The sequence below is a fragment of the Oxyura jamaicensis genome, chromosome 10 (assembly GCF_011077185.1).
Source record: "Oxyura jamaicensis isolate SHBP4307 breed ruddy duck chromosome 10, BPBGC_Ojam_1.0, whole genome shotgun sequence".
Taxonomy (NCBI): domain Eukaryota; kingdom Metazoa; phylum Chordata; class Aves; order Anseriformes; family Anatidae; genus Oxyura; species Oxyura jamaicensis.
Genome location: NC_048902.1, coordinates 13,098,732 through 13,119,225, shown reverse-complemented (window position 1 = coordinate 13,119,225; position 20,494 = coordinate 13,098,732). Strand labels below are relative to the sequence as shown.

General features: G+C 40.2%; 1 protein-coding gene across 6 annotated transcripts in view; it reads left to right on the top strand.

Annotated features, from left to right (window-relative positions):
* ARNT2 (aryl hydrocarbon receptor nuclear translocator 2) overlaps window positions 1-20,494 on the top strand; it is a 103,585-nt gene that overhangs the window by 76,426 nt on the left and 6,665 nt on the right. For all 6 annotated transcript variants that reach the window (XM_035335625.1, XM_035335623.1, XM_035335624.1 and 3 more), the window contains 5 exons: window positions 3,797-3,948; window positions 11,652-11,724; window positions 11,884-12,007; window positions 15,873-15,972; window positions 18,502-18,640. In XM_035335625.1, the coding sequence (XP_035191516.1) occupies window positions 3,797-3,948; window positions 11,652-11,724; window positions 11,884-12,007; window positions 15,873-15,972; window positions 18,502-18,640 (588 nt within the window). The remainder of the gene's footprint in view (window positions 1-3,796; window positions 3,949-11,651; window positions 11,725-11,883; window positions 12,008-15,872; window positions 15,973-18,501; window positions 18,641-20,494) is intronic.

The following is a 20,494-nucleotide window of genomic DNA, read 5'->3' as shown; positions in this document are numbered from 1 at the left end:
TCAGAACCAGGTTGGTGCATAATAGAGGAGGAAAGGAGGGAGGGGATCGCAGGTTTTGGTCAATTGCCAGCATCCATCTCAAAGCTTTTACTTCCTTGGGAAGATAAATTCATTCATCAGGGTGGGAAAATCAGGCCAGAATGAGATATTCTCCAGGCCAAGATCAACAAATAGAGTTTAGTATCAAAGGATCCAGAATATAGCTATTCGATATCCAGTCGGATGCTATTCAGATTAGACACTGGTACATAAGTTCTGTGTTTTTTACCCTGGGTGTGGTAGTAGAAAATTGCTGATTATACAATGTCGCTCACTGAACTCAAACTACAAAAGCATTTATTAAAAATAAAAGGCCTTTGCCTTACTATTATTTAGAACTTTTCCAGGCATTTCTAAAAGGTTGTGTTTTTTTGTTTGTTTGTTTTTGTTTGTTTATTTGTTTGGTTTTTGGTCATTCTTTCCATTTAGTCCTGTAGCTAGTTGATCAATTTGAAATGCATTGGAGCACATTTCCTAACCTGATTGCTTGTCAATAAAGACACAGGGTAAATACTGAATTTCTGCTGAGATAACTACTTGTGGGGAATATAGAGGATAATGATTAAGAACCCACAACAAGATGTGGCATTTATTTGCAATAGGCCTCCCCTGAGGCCCAGCTGAGGTAGCTTAGTGGAAAAAGTAATAAAAAATAAACACACACATCCCAGGCAAGTGCCAGCAGAATGACTTGAAACCATATAAGTTTTCTTCTGACTTAAACCCAGGATTATTAGATAACACATACAATGCAGTTACAGTGCCAGTGTGCAGGTATTGTTTGAGCATGCTTCTTAAATTCAACCATGCTTGTCACAGAGAGAAAGATCCAGGCCTCAAAGTTTGGAGTAAGCACATTTATATCCAGAGTTCCCAGGGACCAGGACCACATTACTCATTTTGAGATAGCCTGTTATTACATCATCTTTGGTGCCATCAAAGCCTTTGTTTTTTTCCATCATACTGAGAGAATCGAGGTGAAACTTCTCTCTTGGTACCCAACTGTTGACTTCAATGAAACTTCAGCTACCAAGGCCAAAGTTTGAAATGATTATTGCCAGACACTTAAATTCTGACTTAGTTATAAGCAAGTAGGCTGTTGAAGTAAGGCTGTCCAAGAAAAATTGATGCTCTGTTTTCATTAATGCTATTAAAATGGATTATCTCTGCTCTCTCCATTCAAACACTGGCTCATTCTTTCTTCTTGTGAAAGCCAAAAGTGTTTCTTGTTAGCATTTTGCCATCATAAGTTTTTTGGTATATACTCATGGATGCTCTTTCACTTGATTTATTATGTGGCGTGTTTATTTTCATATACAGAGATACTGAATTTCCCCCCAAATTGTCTTTCCTTGCAATGTGTGAGCTCTGATTAGCTTTGTGTAATTACTGAAACTATTTTAGTGAATATTTTAGTTTGTTTATCAGCTCTAATTTCTTATTTTGGAATAGTCTGTTTTAACTTTAGGTATTGCAGAAGTAATCTTCAAGGTTCATTTCAGCAAAGCACCGCAACTTGTACTTAACCATTAGTAGGTGGTAAATTCATTTATATTCAACTATGCCCGTAAGAGCAGTTTAATTTAGCACATGCTTAATTCCCACTACATTTGAAGCTTAGTGCACTGCTAAGTATTTTTTGCTGAATTGGAGACAAATCATTTTTGTCTGTTCATACATATGGCTATACCTTTATGTATCTGTTTCCTTCCAACGTAATTGCTGGCTCCTTTGTGTTCTTTGGGAGTTCTCATTCCCCGATCTTCACCATCCCAGCAAGGTCTTGCTGGGTCTATTCCACACAGCAAAATTCACCTACGCATCAGGTCAAGGGCATCTCTGCTTTTTATTCTTTTTGTCTTTCCCATCAGCATTTCTCTAATTAGTTATCTTTCCCTGATTAAAAAATGGTAAAATTATTTTCCCATCTTTCATGGCTTTAATTATGAATTATTACCCTTCTCTAACTGCTTTTCTTCATTCTGGTTTATCGCTTCTTGACAAAATGTAGAACTTGTTCTTCATCTCTTCTCCTATCTTTGTTTGTGTTATCTTGGGCAATTTAAATGCTGTTTTTAAATACTGTTACCAGTTCATTTGTTGGAAAAAATAAGGTATAAAGGGAACTTGTCAGCCTTTGGACAGGAAAGCTTATAATAAGGAAACAAGTGCACAAGATAAGAATTATTTTTTTAGGCATTTGCTATCATTAGGAAGAGGCAGTGAAAAGAAGAGATGAGATATAAGGGAGCAGATGCTTAGCAGAGCCCTAGCTAGGTGCCAGACTAAGACACTGAACATGGATTTCTGAAAAGGGAGTTAAAATTTGGTAGGATTTTTTTTTGGATAGTCTTTCTTAAAAATAGCCTGTGGGTCCTGCTAGCTGTGTGTCTTGAAGTCTGCGTGGTTTGTCTGTCCTTATGCTTCAAGGGCAGCGTGTATGTTAAAGCTTTCTCCAAAGTGGAGTTATGAACAGATGCTTTGAGAGATAATCCATTTCTGAGTAACCCTGACTTAGTGCAGTGCTGTTGGAGAAGAGGAGTTATGTCAGGGTGTGACATCAGGTGAGCAATGTCCTACGGCTTCTTCCTAATATGAAGACAGAAGAGACTTGCAGTCCAAAACATGTGCTGGTGTTTCATGGCTGTCTTGGCAACAGAAAACACAGCTGTCCTGAGCAGCATTTTGAGGTCTTTTGTCTTGGAGTGGTTCTGCCTTTTAGTAACGCTCAAGAAAGATAACTCATGAGGTCTTCCAAGTCATGCTGGGATGGCTGAAAGGCCCCGAAGCTGTCTGCCCACCCCTCTGACAGAGGTTAATGCCCTGAGACCAAAAGGGCTGAATCCACAGAAATGTTTGTTTCTCAGCTACCTCTGAATTAACACCCAGAACCCGCCATCAGTTTCCATTCATGTCAATAAGCTGGCCCCCAAATTGTGGTGACTGGGTGCTTCTGTTGACTCTGTGTGCCAAGACTGTCACACCCCATGGGGGAGGAATGGCAGAGTTAAATCGTGCAGGGAAATATATGTCAGAATCCCTGGCAAGCTTTGATAGGTTAAGGCGCTCAGTAGGTAATGCTCAGGGTGTTTCAGAATCCGATTTTAGTTATGTGAAGAAAGATTTGGGCACTAGGGTAGAGTTTATCAGACTTGTAATGTTTGTAGGGAAAAAAGCAAAAACAGCCATATGCAGTTTCCAATTGTGCATATATATATAAATTTCTTAAATATTGTCCTAAATTTTGATGCTATTGTATCATTTGCCATGTCACACATAATCGTATAGCCAGGTATCCAAGCAGAAAAACAGGTAGCCAACCTTATAAAAAAAATCTGTGGACTTTTGTTTCAGCTGCAATGTTTAGTTTATGATATACACATATATACATAAATATTTAAAAGATGCCTCGGTATGGTTTCTGTCAATCTCTCTTGATAAATGTTCCACATTAAAACCTTCGTAAAGCTTCCCTGTTGGGATAACAGCACAACCTGTTGGTTCCTGAATCTGTGTGCTGCTTATATGCAGGCTGGAAAGGACATTTTCCATAACAAAGTGTGGGGAGCTGACTCTGAAGGAGATGACTTCAAACATGAATCAGATTTTGGTTATTTTCTTTGAATTAAGAATTTTCCTGCTGTGTCCATGGCTTTCTGTAATTTAAGTTCAGAACACACCAGTTACTGCTGTTTACTATTCATCTGCACAGCAGGTAGCCATCTCCCTTTATTAACCTTTCTAAATGGTTTTGCAGGTTGTGAAACTGAAAGGTCAGGTCCTGTCTGTGATGTATCGTTTTCGCACCAAAAACCGGGAGTGGATGCTGATCAGAACCAGCAGCTTCACGTTTCAGAATCCTTACTCCGACGAGATTGAGTACATCATCTGCACCAACACCAATGTGAAGTATGTGCCTTTCAGATGCTCACGTACGTGGTTTTGAAAGAACTGAAGCATTACTTTTTGCTGTCAGCAGTGTAAATGCACATTCAGATTCTTGTGGTAGCCTGTTTCTAGCCACATTTCATGATGCTATTGCAATCCGTAGTAGGGTTTTTCTGCATTATAAGATCCTGCAGCATAGCTGCTTCTCTGTGTCATTATCTTGCAATGCTTCCAGGGCCTGGCTGCACCGGGAGAGACGTCACTTATCTGTTATGTCATGCAGCAAACCCATTGATCTCAATCCAGGCTTTTTTAAACTAGCAGAGAGCTTCCAGCAGCCAACCAGCTGTCATGATATTGCCTTAATTTGTTAGCCATAAATAAAATTGTGTCTATGTTAACAGACATAAAGAAAAGCTTCTAAAGAAAAGTCTTGCTAGGCGTACAGCAGGGGTTTGTCACTGTGTAACTGAGCAGAGAAGGTTTTGGAGCCTCCTGAGTTCAAGCCAGCAACTGCAAAAGATGATCTGGTCTTGATAAAGCTGTTGCTTTATAGTTGTTAGGTGGTGTGTGGTGGTTTTTTTTTTTTCATATATATATTTTTTTTCCAATATAAACTTACTCTGTTTCTAAAACAAGATCTGTGTCTGGTCTGACCAAACTTTTTTTTTTTTTTTTTTTTTTTTTTTTCCAAGCATTTAACTTAGAGGAAATTGTTGAATTTAAGATCTCAACCTGTTAGACTGGAAGTGCTGAATGAGCAGTTTACTAGTGGAGATGCATGCTGAGAGCTCCACTTGTAAAACCAACCCCCGTGGCTTTGGCATTTGAACTACTAGAAAGCTAATATGTGTGTGTGTTCCCTGACTTGCTCCTGAAGAAAGGTGTTTGGACGTGACACCTACCTGGGCTAGAAGAGTGGCGCTTTCAGTCTTTTGGAACTCATCATCAGAATCAATTTGCTTAGTTTCTTTGTACCCCAAAAGTTGTGTTTAAACAACTGAACTGTTTGTGGAAAACAAGCGTGTCCTGGAATCAGACAGCTAATCATCCCTGTCTGCGCTGTGAATCAAAATAGATATTTCCTCATTTTTGTTGCCCCATATTTGTTTCCAAAATTATTTATATATGCAAAAACAGGCCTGCAAAATAAAAGGCAACTGCTCCAATCTGTCCTAGGATGGCTTAATTGTCCTTTGTTCCCAGGAGTCCACAGCTCAGAGAGTGGGAGTGCAGACTATGTCGTGTTTACTCTGGGAATGTTTTTCCGAGACTCTGCTATACTGTGCAGCTTGGCATCACGGCACTCGCTGAGATGAATAGGGTTGTGCCAGCTTCTGGCTCTTGTTATATCTCTCTTACTAGGTCTGAATAACAACCCAGCAATGTTGCCCTAATATGGGGATTGCCTGCTGCTACTTTGACGAAGGATGTTCCCTCTTTTCTGTAGTGTTGAAAATGTTCTCATCCTATGGCAAGATAAAACCCATTAGATGTCTGCTTTTGAATAGTAGAAAGAATGCATTATTCAGACTGTTTCTGTTCTTCTCCCTGTGCTCTCACACTCCTCAGACAGATGTCCAAAGAGGACTCGCTGTAATAGAGTGCTCTTCCTGCCTGGTTCTGGATTTATTTATCGTTGGGGGTCATGTTTTGAATTTTGATTTCCTAGAGGCATTGTTCGGCATGGCAACTGCTGATTTCTGCCTTGTTCGGCTCCAGCTAGGGCTGGCTGTTCAGCCCCAGCATGCATGGCCGTCCTTGCATGTTGGTGGCTGCATCCGATGTTCCAGATCCAGCAAAATGCTTCACAGCAGCATCCGATGCTCTGGGTCCAGCAAAATGCTTCATATGGAGACCAAGCAGAGGTGCCTTCCCCTGCGCAGCTAGAGGCAGTTCTGCACAGAGATGCATTTGGCTTTATTCCTGAGATAACGTAGCCAGCTCCATAAAATGCAGGTTTGAGGTAGTAAAAAAATACAAGATGCAATTTTAAAAAGACAACGTACCCAATTGAACTAGGTTTAAATCAGTTTTTAACTTAGAAGAGTTTAAAGCCACAGTCTGTGCACCTGTGGGTTCTGCTCAGGCAATAGCTCTAATTTGTGGTTGTCAGTGAATAGTGCTTTCCCAAACACTAGACTGTAGAGGGCAGTGATGGTTCCAGTTGTGGAGGTATTAGTTGATGTTTTTGTTGTTTTTTTCTTTTCTCTTTTTCCTGTTTTTCCCCTCTTTTCTTTTTTCTGTTTTATGGATTTTCCTTTAGAGCTTCAGTCAACTTTCCAAATCTGCTTTTGGTGCACAGGATAATGAAAGATTAGGTTCAAATGTTCAGTTATTTCCTTGCAGAAAAAAAAAAAAAAAAAAAAAAAAAAAAAAAAAAAAACCTCTTAGTTTCTCTTGGGTGCAGTCATCCAAGAGAAACTTCCTGGAGAAATGAAGCATTTAATGTTTAGCATTTGTGCTGTGTTCGGCTGAAAAGAAGAGTCACCCGTTCAACCGCATCTTCCTGTGTATTTGGGGCTGTTTGATTTCCAAAAAGAAATAATAATTTTGATTAATGTTCATTTAACAGCTACATAGGGTAGAGCTTGAGTGAAATAATCTGTCTTGGTGATAAATGATTTTTTTAAGCCTTTGTATATGTAAAAAAATATATTTTTTTCTGCTCTATGTGGAAATCTTGATGTTTTCATTTTTGTAAACACCAAAGTCTGTGCATGTTGCACTGCATTCATTTATGAATCCTCTGGTTGTCCTGAGCCTCAGGATTATTTTTGTCTCGGAGAGGGCTGGCGCAGGTCGCTGTTGGAGGCAGCCTGCCGGATGAATCAGCCATGCCTGTGGGACTGATGCATTCCGTTTCTGATTCCCGTGGGCCAAAATACAAATGAGATTGTCTCTCTTGATAAAATATCAGTCTATGGTAGTGGTGCTGAAGACTTGCTTTCTCGTGATTGCTGTGCATCTGTGGGCTATCGAGCCCCATCAAGGCTTGTGTAAGACAGACAGTGTTGTAGTGGTGACTTTGAGATTGTAGGCTAAGAGAGAGAGACTTCAAGACTTTCTGAAAGAGGACTTTATGATGGCAGCCACAAAGCTTTTACTACTGCCTTTTCGTCCAAAACAGATCTGGGAAGTATGTGTGCTTGTATCATGTACAATAGCATGGTAAAGTGTGGTGTTGTTTCCATATAGAGACCGTTAAATTTGAAGTTCAGATCCTCCTTATCACTTTGATGTCTGAAAAGGAACAGGTAAGTACAGTGTTTATGTAGAGAGATTAATCCAGTTAAATCATCTCCAATGTCAGAAGGAACTTGTTCAGAATATCTCCTTTTCCTCTGTCCTAGTTTCAGCTAGGATAGAGTTAATTTTCCTCCTAGTAGCTTGTATGGTGCTGTGTGTTGGACTTAGGATGAGAACAATGTTGATACCACGCTGTTTTAATTGTTGCAGAGCAGAGCTTACACTAAGCCAAGGACTTTTTGGCTTCTCACACCTCCCTGCCAGTGAGGAGGCTGGGGGTGGAGCAGGAGCTGGGAGGGGACAGAATGAGGACAGCTGACCCAAACTGGCCAAAGGGATGTCCCATACCATGTGGCATCATGCCGAGCAATTAATATGGGGTGGCTGGCTGGGGTAGGGGGGGATTGCTGTTCAGGGATAGGCTGGGCATCGGTCAGCAGGTGGTGAGCAATTGCACTGTGCATCACTTGTTTTGTATACGTTCTTACTATTGCTATTATCATTATCATCATTATTATTTACGTCCCGATAAACTGTCTTTATCTCAACCCGAAGCTTTTACCTGTTTTTCCGATTCTCTCCCCCATCCTGCTGCATTGGGACAGGTTGAGCGAAAGGCTTGGTGCTGCTTAGCTGCCAGCCGGGTTAAACCACAACATCCTCCAAATGCATTCTCCAACGAAATTTGAATTAACTGTCAAAAAGCTTCACATTTGCTGAGAAATTTCTTGTTCAAGCAGAGGACTTTCCCAGTTTCACATTGGACCGGTGGGTGAGCGAGGAATTCCTGCAGTACAGGCAGAAGCCAGTGTTGACCTAGGCAATACCTTACTTGCTATGTTGGGTAACATGCAGAGCCAAGAAATTTTGCTTTCCCCCCCCCCCTTTTTTTTTTAAGCTGCGAAACCAAAATCAAAACCAAGGATAGTTTGGGTTTTGGTTTTGAAGTCAGAAAGCAATTTCAGTTTTGCCCAAACTGACGCTAAGTCCCTGCTCCATATCATCTCTCAAAAACCATGTGGCAGTGAGTGACCTGGGTGTGTTGCTCATTCAGTCAGAAGGGCTGGTTGGATGGCAGGGTCTGAAATGACCACAACAGCAGTGTTCGGCTCTCCCTGGTCGGATGCTCCTTGACTTGCTGCATTGTCTTCTTCCAGGTTTCAGACATCATTTGGTCTATTTATACAGTAGCACCTAACAACAGCAGAAGATGCTAACCTGCCTTTGCATTTCAATCTGAATTAGGTGCAGCATAACTTATATAGAGCTCAGGGAAGAAACACTGAAGTATTTGATTTTTATAGGAAGTGGATTTGCTAGGTTGTTCCCAAAGTCCAGTGCTGTTAACACAATGTGGAATTTAGATTGTATTGCACAAGTACAGTATAAATACTTGAGTATCAGAGAATAGAAAAGGGTGAAAGAGTACTAAGTTAGAGAAGAGCCTACAAAATGAGTAACTAGTAAGGATGCTGTTTTACTTGGCTCATTTATGTGTATGTGGCTAAATGAAGAAAACATGCTTTATACGGAACAGAAGAGACCTAATGTGCTGTTTATTGACACGCGCACCGAGTCACTGGTAATAAAAACAAATGAAACAGTGTAATTAGCTTTCACGTTAACAACAGGATTTAATGGGTGTTTATTGTCCACAGGGTAGTATTTAGAAAAACTTCCTCATAGATTTGCCATGATTAAATTACCTCCCATAGTTCTGTTGGAAGAGTATGCATTTTGTGCTTGCAGAACAAAGAATGTCTATGCATTCCAGGGGTAGTTTTTTTTAGGAATTTTCTGTTGACTAAAATAACGTGGAAAATCCATGCCTCCATAATCACCTGGACGAGCAACTTTTTTGCTTGTTACTCATGGTACAGAAGTGATTCTGTCTGTTATGTATTTTTAGATAGTAAGGCTAGCAAAAGGCATTTGGGCTTCTGCTATGATCTTCTGTGTGATGCAGGTCACAGGTTTTTGTCCAGTTTCCCATGGAGTCTAATAGTAACATAATAGTAACTCTAATAGTGCCTGTGTGAAGTATTGTCTAGAAAAGCAACAAGTCAAGGTTAAAGGCATTAAGGAATGGAAAGACCTTTTGTGTCAGTAGCTTGTTGGAGTGGTCCCTCGCACTCCTATCAGTTTGCGCCTAGTTTCTTGTTTGACTTGGTCTTTATGTTTGTTTCTCAGTTGTTTGACATTTGAGTCTATCTAGATCAAAATTTTAAAGAAGGTTTGGATAAAAATCTAAAATTTAAGCCTAAATCTAAAATTACATCCTAGTTATCCAGTGTTTTGAAATCCACAATCTTGCTCTTCTGCAACAGCTCATCTACTGCAACTGCCTCTTAGGTGATTTTTCCTTTGCAAAGAAGTCAGAAGCATGCAGAACTGCAACCCCTGTCAAGTATTATTTGCACATATCAAGCTTGTTAGTCCAACTCCAGTCTTACACCAGAGCTCGAAGATGAGGATAATTTTGAGGGTTTTATATCTCCTTTAGTATCTGAGCAAAGAGCATTATAGATAGAGTGTGCTACTTGCACATCCTCAGGTCAGAAGTAATCCTGCCAGTTGTGACCAAGCAACAGAAAGCAGCCGTTAATGGAAGGTGCAAAACATTCGGGTGATTTCTCTGTCGGAACAGAATTAAGTAATGGAGATTGTAATCCCAAAAAGACAAAATATTTGATAACAAAATATTCCTGTTGCACTTCTGTGAAGCTAAAACCTTTAACTGAAGTGCTCTGCAGTGATTCAGATCTTCTTCCTCAGGCAAAACCATGTAGTTTTTTTGAGGGACTATTCCAACACTTAAGTCAGCAGTGTACCAAAAGTTGATTCTTCTGTCTTACATTATCTAATTTTATAGAATGCATTTAGGTGAGCTGCTGGGAATGGGCTTGAACGACATCAGCATGCCCATCCTGCTCGAGCCCTGTGTGGCTCTCACACTCTGCTGTCCCAGCTCAGCACTGGGACAAAGCTGGGTTTGTCTTTCTGCAAAGAGGCGTACAGATCTGTGCTCGGACAAGTGAGCTTCTCAATGACCCAGCATGGGGATGGTGCAAGTCCAAACATGAAGGCATACGTTCACATTTTAATAGTAAAATTCCGTTATCAATAGATTGTTGGCAATTCCGCCTTTCATTTCAAAAGGGTTGGTTTTTATGTTGGATAAACTTTACTGCACAGTGGCTTCCTGTGTTGTCATTTTATTATGGTAACTTCAAAATTTCCAATAGCAACAATTAAAATACTAGTCTTTGCTTTAAAATAAATAAAAAAAAAAATAGGAGCTCTGAATTAGAAAAGCAAGAAAAAGAAGGTTATATTACAATTATGTAAAGGATATTCAAAATTTTATAAATAGTATTTGTGCACATAGAATGTGAATATGTTTGACTTAACCACAACCTGCGTACTGTCCCCACAAGTCTTCATCTGTAGAAAATATCACCTGTTAGTTATTTCTCACAACTTCCAAAGATCTTATCTGTTGACCCTGGCTAATTGTTGTAGTTAAGTAACAGTTCCTGACGCTAAACACAAATCGAGTGCATTGCAAGGACCTGCAGTTTTCAACACTGAAGTTCTTCATTCTGGCCTACAGCCTTAATATTTATTGGCTCTGGCAGCTTCTTCTGAACTGTTTTTCTATTGCTGCTGCACATTTAATTTTTCCTAAGTTCATATAATTGGATTAAAGCTATTACTTCCAGTGATTCTTATCTCATTTAAACAACTGATTTTTTTTTTCAGTTCCGATTAGCATTAACATGAGACTTGTGGTTTCTGTAGCATTTCTCAACCCAAATTGATTTTGGGTAATGCCTTGATTTTAGATAGTAGTACAAGTAATTTATCTCTTGATATTCACTTCCTTAAAAGCTTCAGAAATTAGATAGAATCTGGACGTTGGTTCTGAGAAGAGTAGAACCAAAGCATGTTAAATAGGTGTTACTATAAATTAGAATATATGCAGTTCATGCTCAACAGATTGTTGCATTTGGTCTCAAATTTGATCTCTTTTTTCTTACTGACTGGCATAATTCTGCATTTTTACTGAAGTTTTACTGGTTTACTTCAGCAGGATCAGAGAAGGAATCTGATATATTCATCTTAAACATGAGGAAGATATTCTTGGAGTCTTAATGGTGAAGTCCTAAAGCCTGTCTAAAGGAAGTTGTATTCCATCCTCTATCACTTACCCACCTATATTTCCGTGCTATTACAGAAACACCCTTCCTGTGCACTACTGTGCACTACGTTCCTGTGCTGCAAGCTTTCTCAGTGAGAAAGCTTAAAAAAACAGATGAATCTCACTGGAAAGGACTTACTAAATCACTTGAGAGACACGTCAGTTAAAGTATAAAATAGAACATGGTGGGTTTTTGTTTGTTTGTTTGTTTGTTTGTTTTTGTTTTTGTATCTTAACTGTCTTTTGTAATGAAGTAATTTTGTCTCCTTTGCAGACAACTTCAACAGCAGCAAGCAGAACTTGAAGTGCATCAAAGAGATGGGCTGTCATCCTATGACTTATCACAGGTGAAATTTCTCAATAGTTTTTATTTCTGTGCCTGTGATCTTTTAAAATGTAAAGCAATGGCAGATTTCAGCAAAATTAAAAATGCACTGTGACTATCCCTGGATTCCTTTTTGTCAAAGTAGCTGGAGGGGTTCATCTTCCTCTGTGTATCTCAACAGGTGCCTGTTCCAAGTATACCAGCTAATGTTCACGAGGGTGGAAAGTCTGTGGAGAAGCCTGATGCTATCTTCTCCCAGGAGAGAGATCCTAGATTTGCTGAGATGTTTGCTGGAATAACTGCTTGTAAGTGAATGTCTCTGGTGTTTAATTTTTAATACTGTGTTAAGTTTGGTTACATGATGTGGAACACAGCCTTGAGATATCGAAGAGAAAATATTACAAACAAGGTCAATTTGCAAAGCATTTCCTAGAATTTGTCTTTAGTTGATATTTTCCCTAAAAATGATGAGGATAATAGCTTGAGGAATTAAGAGCTGTTGTTTCACCAGAGTTACATATTTCTGGTTCTCTTTTCATTCCACAGGAGTACCTTAAACAGTGCTCATAGATACTAAACATACTGAGCAGAACTTGCAGCTTCTAAGAATATGTTTTTTCTTAAACAGCAGATGTGAGTTCATCTCTCTAAATAGACATGGACTAAGAAAGCTACTAAGCAGTCTCAAGATAGGACTGCAATTTTTATCGTATTTTGCGTTGATGTCTTGAGGTGCATATGCTGCCTTGAAGTATAGCAATATCCGTGTTCTCTGGGGAGTTGAGGCATCTCCAGTCATGTCTGTCTAGAGTCCTTGCTCTGCTCCCCACAGCTCTTCAGCCTGTTGGCAAGTACTTGTAAGGTGATACGAGTCTCAGAAACAGTATGTTCTTCTATATTTCATGAAAATTACTGTGAGGACAGAGTCCTCACCCAGTGCTCTTGCTGAAGGATTTTGCAGCCCTGTTCCAAGAAGTAATAGCCAACTTGTCAGCTGGACAGACATAGTCTCAAACTCACCCCAGATTATGCTGCCTGTTCCCTAACAGACAGAAGTCATTGAGAAGACTGGCAGCTGAAAGGGTCACCCAAAATGTATCTGTAGGAAAGCAGGCTCATTACTTCCACTACTCATGGAAGAACTTGTTAATTGTTTATTGTTCTTAACTGTCCTCACTGAAAAAGAGAAGTTTTTACATTTGTTTTAAATAAATCAATGTGCAAGTGTCACGCAGCGCATGAAGGAAACAACCCACAGGGTCTAACTCCAGGGGTGCTGGGAGGTGACCTCACTGCATTGGTTTCTTATGTCTGGCTTGGCCGTTTCAGATGGAGAAGGCAATGTAACTGCAGGATAGTCTTGGTACTCTGTCCTCCTGTTGCGGAGACTTCTCTGTTATTCCTGTTCATCCTTTTCTGTCTACTCTAACAGTGAAGTCAACAGCTGAGGCCATAAAAGGGGTCCATTAGAAGGTAGCAAGACTCCAACCTCAAACACCGGAATATGTTTTTCCAAGCAAGAACATCTTGCTTTTGGCTGCCTTATTGGCTCTTTTTCAGGCACCTCTCAACTGTTTGCGGGAAGGGGTTAGGGTTAAGGATGTAGCAAGCTGGGAGGTTATGTTCTTGGAAATGCCATTTCTCTTTTCATTCTTATCAATTTACAGGCTATGCTTTTTTTGGGACATTCATCCTGTCTGAATTTCTCATGGGAGCTGTGATCAAGGTCTTCTCTGAATGATAAAAAGAGATGGTTCTCAGTTGGAGATAAGATAGTCTGTCCAAAACCAATATTGACAAACCTGCATGCTGCCTGCAAGACACTTGCATTATGTTGATACCAGATCTCGTGCTCTGCTACGTTCTGTAAAAATCCTTGACATTCAAGGATTGTTGCTGTAATCACATGCAGCAGCCACACATTATTAAAAAACCTAAAGTGGGGATAGGAGGGCTTCACCCATTCACGCAGGTGCCTTGAGGCATGGGGTGGTGCAGTTCTTACGGAGATGTTTACTCATACATACTTATTGCTCTACCAAAGGTGAGAGCAGTGAAGTAGTGTGTAGAGACCTGAGTGGAAATAAGAGATTTTAAAGCCAGTTCAGCTGCTTGCAGTTAGTTTAGCTCTTCCCTTTGCTTCAGTCTCATCTGCAGCATGAACCCGCTAGCTGCCGTGGCAACTCCTCACTTGAGGAATTTGAGTTCATTTAGGACATTCTCAATATTGTTGTTCAGACATTGTCCAATATCTGAAGTAGCTGCAGGATTTTGGCTCAGTCTCTTCCAATCCTGAGAGCTTGATATCTTAGAACAGGGTGGCCTTAGGAAATGGGAGATCTCAATGACATCACTGGGGGCAATAAGGCAAAATCTGTCTTTCTTCCTGATGTCCTTATCCCAGCCCATTTTCATTTCTTCTCTCTTACCATATGCACAACTTTCTCTAAACCTCGTCCTCATTTCTCCCTGCTGTTTTTATATCAGACTGTAGGTTTGCAGCCCAGACTCACAGTCTAAGCAATATGTAGCCAGTTAGGAATTTCTACTGTCTTCTATATTAAAGTGGAAAGCAATGCCAGCTTGCATCAGTGGCATACACGGCCCTTCTCTGATGTTCTTGTGAGGTAATTTGAGGCAACTGCTCCCTTTGGGAAGGTGGGCTTAGATATTTGTTAAGAAAGTAGTGCAATAAGAAGTTAAGTAGCAGAGAAGAGCTGATGTGTGTTGGAGAATTTTTGTAAGCCAAGCTCACGGGGTCGCTAAATGCTAGAGAAAATTAAAAAATACTTGGAATACTTGTGAGTTGAGTGGGCCTCGTGTCCAGGAGAGCACCTTGTGAAATGAGTGGGAGTCTGAAAAGAGCAGAGGGGAGAATGAGGAGGCAAGCTTGATTTCTAGGCCTGTCAGAGGTGCACAGCAACAGATGGCTGCAGTCATCAGTGCGTTGTGGCATGTTTTGCACCTGGAGGTGGTAAGGGAAGATGGGGAAAGTGAATAAAGGGATTGGAGAGGACCTTTCAGTTATTTTAAGGAAAGTAGTAGTAGTAGTGAGTTTCTCTGGGCTTTAGAATAATCCAGTGCAAGAAAATTAATTTAAGGGTCTAAATGGCATTGTTTCTTGTCTAATTCAATTAGAGATTGATCTCCAGTTGCCACATTAAGAGTAGGCTATAAAAGTTAATGACATTTCTATGTGCATGTTACGTACTATGCTAGCCTGTCTTCCCGCACCCCTGGGATGCTTGCATCCTATTTCTTGGCTCCCTCAAGCCACATATAGGACAGTGAAATCCACAAGAGACCAGTGTTATGCCTTGCTGCAGCTCATCTGCATGAGTCTCGCTCACGCTCAGAAGCAAAGAGCCTCCAGACACCTGTGATACAGACACAGGCAGAGGCAGCAGGATTGCCATGGTTAGCTGGTGACCTGGGGTTTGCAGGAGTGCCTCTGAACTGGGAGGGTTGGGTACTCCACTCCTGCTGTCCCAGGGGCAAGCAGACACTCAGCTGGTTAGGGCAGGAGCTCTTTGACACCATTCCTTGCAGCATTTAACCCACCTGGGTGTGAGCCCTCACTACAAACACCTGCAACAGCAGTGGCACTGTGAGGACTTCTCCTGGTGCCAGAAACAAACCCTTGCCTGAGGCCATCCTCAGACAGACCACAGAGGTGCACGTGCATCAGGCCTTCTGCAGGCCTGGCTCATTTCATGCACCATTCCTCCATTCCTCTTCCTCTATTTCAGCAAATCCGTGTTCCCCTTCCCAGGCAATAGCTGGGACTCATGTACCCATCGCTCCCCCTCGGCCGTTGCCTGTGGCTCCCCTCCTGCCTGCAAGGTCTGGAGCAGCTTCCAGCGGGCACAGAGAAGGTCTGGACTGCATGGCTGGGAGGCATGTACCAGTGTTATGTTCCATGCAAACAATAGCATTAATGAGGTACATCCTGGAAGGGGCTGTGAAGTAGACACAAACCAGCTGTGGCTCTAGTTTCATATTGAATTGTCATATGGCCCTTTTGTATCATTCCTAATGTATTCCACAGGGCCTTTTCATGAAGGTTTAAGAAGGGAAGAACAATCCCTGCTGTGTGTATACATAGCAATTTTCATTAAAAAAAAATATCTCTAAACTTTTCTCTTTCTGTGATTTTATTTTCTTTTGTAGCAGATAAAAAAATGATGGCCTCAGCATCCACAGCAGGAAACCAGCAGCTTTACTCACAGGGAAGCCCATTTCAGCCAGGACATTCAGGAAAGTCTTTCAGGTACTGTAGTCCAGATCTTGAGCATATCAACTGGTGACTGAGTGGGGACTGTTCTCTTTGAATTTGGTGGAAACTGAATGAACCTATGGTGAAAGGACTTTCTTTACATTTATGAACTTTTCTTTGTGTATGCCTCACTCCTACATGACATCTCAGCATTTGGGCTAGGCTTACAAGCTGAGAAGATTTGGATCTCTCTGTTAAAAATAGTGACTGGTAAGTGCAACTGGAAAAAGCTAAGAAACAGCAGCAAATCATGAAGGGAAACAAATCTGAGAGGTGGTGGGGAGCCTCAGAGATCTGTCTGAGGAACATTCACCTAACCTAGGAAAGTGCAAAGATTTGTTGTGCACTTCAGGCTGTCAGTACATCTGCAGGCTGCCTTAAAGGGCATCTGTCCATGATCCAACCTCGTGTGGACACCACTATTAAGGGGAGAAAAGGAATGCTTCATCCTTAGTTTCTGATGAAGCCTGGGACGCAGGCATGAACAGTTTCCTAAGGCGCCTTCCAAACATGTATTGGGTGGTGGTGTAACACTTCCTGGGGTATTTTTGAGTTATTCAGAGTGCATGTTGTTGCCTACCATCTGGCAATACAGATCTGGCTAGTAGGAAGTTTCAGAATTTGCATGATCTTCCATTCACTTCTTGAGAGTGTGGTAACAGTGATTATATTTACTTTATTGTCCCTCGTGTCACCATTCTGCAACTGTGACACTGAAGTTTCATTCAGACGCTGTTGATTCCAGGAATTAGAAAACATCTGCAAATTATAATTTTATATAAACCATTGTGTTCTTAGAGTTATAATTGCTAATAATCTCAGTGGGGAGAAGGATAATCCCTCTGCTTGCTTTGTCCAAGTAAAAACCAAGAGTAACTTACAATACAATACTTTCTGTCAGTAAACTAAAATGTTTTTTACTTGGATGTTGTATATTAGTGGATGGTTGACGTGCCATCTTGGGGTTTGGCATGTGTTTTGTTCATTTCCTTTGTTCATTCCTGATGTTTAACTGTAGCTTTATTTCTCCTGTTCTGTTACATCGAGTAACAACACGTAGACCAGCATTTTTACCCTTGATGAGCTGTCCTTCCTGAATACTCTCCAGCCAGAGTTACTGAGCCCAGCAGCCTTTACGCACTGTTTTTTAGACTCATGGTTTCAAACTGTACGTTCCAGATGCCGTCCAAGCCCTTCAGACGATGCGATTTGCCATTGTGGCTGAGAAGGTGTTGGCATTAGGGCCAGCCCTCACGAACAGCTATTGTGTGCTGCCAGAGGTCAGCCAAAGTTAGATGGACGTTATGGTTCACATTGCCCACTTGGGAGACTCTGTGCTAGTAAAAAAATAAAAATAAAAAGTAATAATAATACAGACTCTGCAAGGAATTTCTAGACACGCACTTTTAGGCAGCTGAAGACAGGATCACAAATCCCATATTCAGATGCCTGCCACATTTTGCTTACTACTGTGGGAAGTATTTAGTCAGTCTTCTCAGGATTCAGATTCCTGCGTCCTCTTTGCTCAGCCTGGTTTACTTCTTTTCCCAATCCGCTCCCTTCTTTATCTGTAAAATGATTGTGAAAATAGACAATAGCAATGACATTGAAGAAAGACTGAACCGTTTCATTTGATGTACAAAAGCATTTTTATATGTTGTCTTCATTTATATTTATTTAAATATTTATATAGAATATGTAAAATTGTGAATATGTATATATACTCATATGCGAATAGCATAAACACATATTCACAATGTGTGGTTATATATATTCAGTTGTTCAAGTGTTAAAGTCCTTTATAATATTTTCTTTCTGATTAGAAAGGTCAGGGAAATTTCTCTGTAGCAAAATTCATCAATTAGGAAGCACTGACATATAAACAAATTCTTTTGGGAAAGAGTTTAATTCCACATGTGTAATTTTTTAATTCCACGTTAATTTCATTTTTTTCTTGCTTACTGTTTTGCATGGATATATAGCAACATATTCTTTTTAGCATTAGTTGATAGAAATGTAAATTAAAAACTTGAATTTTTAATACATAACACACACTTCTTCATTTTCAAGGTAGGAAAAAAATAAGGACGTATTTGTAATTATCTTTTTGTGCGTCTTCATTTAGGATGGCATTTCAGCAAATGCTTAAATACTGTTGACTTTTAGGACAAATTCAAAATGAAGTACCTGCTTGAATACTCTCTGCAATCATTTTTTTAGTGCATTAGACAATAAACTCGGATGGAGCTAAGTGTTTATGTACAGTGTGCTAGATTACATTTTTTTTTGCAGGGGATTATAGAAGTCTAATTCAAAATAATTTTGTCGTCTGTGTCTATTTGAACCTTCATTTTAGAATGCCAATAATCTTGATAGTTTTCTAGTGGTTCTAATTAAATTTTAATTAATACAGGATGAGCAATTAGTTTTACTGAGATGATTATCAGAATTTCAGTATCTGGAAATGCTATTTGTGCATTGAGAATATATCCTACAAGCTGGGCACTGTTTCTGTTTCTTTAGTTCATCTGTGGTACATGTGCCTGGTGTGAACGACATCCAGTCTTCTTCATCAACAGGCCAAAATCTGACACAGATATCTCGCCAGCTAAATCAGAGTCAGGTGGCCTGGACAGGAAATCGCCCACCATTTCCAGGACAGGTATTGATTAAAGCTGTTCTGTTTTCACGGTCATTAGAGACTTGCAATCCCTCTTCTTTTTACAAAGGGATTAGTATACTCCATTTATATTGTGATTAAATGTACTGTGTTTGGTTCTCAGAGGGAAATCTGTTCCTCCACTTCTGTTCCTTGACAGGTTATAATAATTTGAGACAGCAGCCCTATGTGTAACTGCATTTAGTTTGTAATAGTGTTCATAATAGCGACAGTCACTGTACTGTCATAAATCCCAGTAGAGGTCTCAGTCCTGCATTTATTTGTGTGTGTGCACTGAATGAAATAAAAGAGGACAGCCGCTATGTGTTAGTATTAAGCTCACTCCTTCTTTCTTTCTTGGACCATGGTCTAGCCCCCAGCAATATTACCCACAGTTAGCGGCATTATCTAGAAGTGGCACATACAAATCCAGGCATGAATTTGGAGCAGAGGCTACTTAGTCCATTGCCCTTCCATTAACCCTGCCCAGTGCATCTCACAGTGTGACGTGTACTGGAGGAAATGTGCTGGCACATCTTTCAATGAAATGCCCCCCTTCAATAACATCAGGGCTGCATTAACCCTGAAATCACCTCTTGTTCTGGGTAACAAGAAATAAATGTTTCAGAACTCTGTTAAAGAATATAGAATTACCACGTTTGATCCATTATTTATGCTGTTCTTAATCACTGACTTTCCTTTGTTTAATAGGCTAGAATGGCACGGTGCTGTGGGCACTAAATAATTTTTGTGTAACTGAGTTATTTCCACATTTGTCACATTGGTGCATAGCCCCCCGTGTGCCATGGTTATTCTGTTACACCTGCTTAACAAAATACAGTTGTAATGTTGACACTTTTTTTTTTTTTTTCGGAAGGATATGGAGGATGCTAAAAATGATGTAAAAAAATTACTCATCTCTCTTTCTGTCCAAGTCAATGGAGTTTATATGTGAGCATGGGGAAATTGGAATTCATTCATCCATCCTAAATAAATAGAATTAAGCCTTGCAGAAGTAACACATCATGCTCTCATTGTCATTGTGGAAGCCTTTCAAAATGTACTATGTATTAGGTTGGAACTGAGCTGAAGACTTAATAGCATCTCCATCATGTTATATGCCTGTTGGGATCTCTCTTCCTCCCCCAGGTCCCTTGCATTTGTCTAAGAGTAGCTTCACTTGAGTGCATTGATTGCCAATAAAAGTGCACATCATTAAAAGTATCTAGAGATGTAATCACTTTTAACTTCTATTTGTGGAACTGATTAGGCAGTGAGTTTTTCTTGGAACTGCTGGATTTGTTCACGATGTGGGAGATGGGAAAGAGTTTATAAGCAGATTTAATCTGTAGCACTATATGTTGTTTTAGCACATGATTTTGGATGAGACACTTCACCTCCCTTAGTCTCAGTGTACATGTCTCAAAGCAGTCTTGCGGTGTTTAATCATTTGTATTACATTCTTGGAGATCCTATGACAATGCCATTATGGAGATGAAAATGACACCAAGTTGTTTTTTAATACCCTTGAATTAACTTGGCTACACAATTAAATCAAAGTTAGACTGTTTATTCCCTCCTCCCAGGACTGGTGATTCACACACCCTCCCAAACCTTTTACAAGGCAAAATAACTTTGCTCCTTGCATTTCTTAGGCAGGGAGAGAAAGCAACTCATGAGCTTTTGAAACTTCTTTGGCCAATTTCCCCCAAGCACTGAAGACTCTAATCACCTGAAAACAATTTATATTCTACAAGACATTCACATAACTGATTTTACTGTGGCACAACAAAATCAAAACGTTGCAAATAAAGGTGAAGTCTTCGTAGCTGTTCAGTTTGAGGTTAATCCTCATAA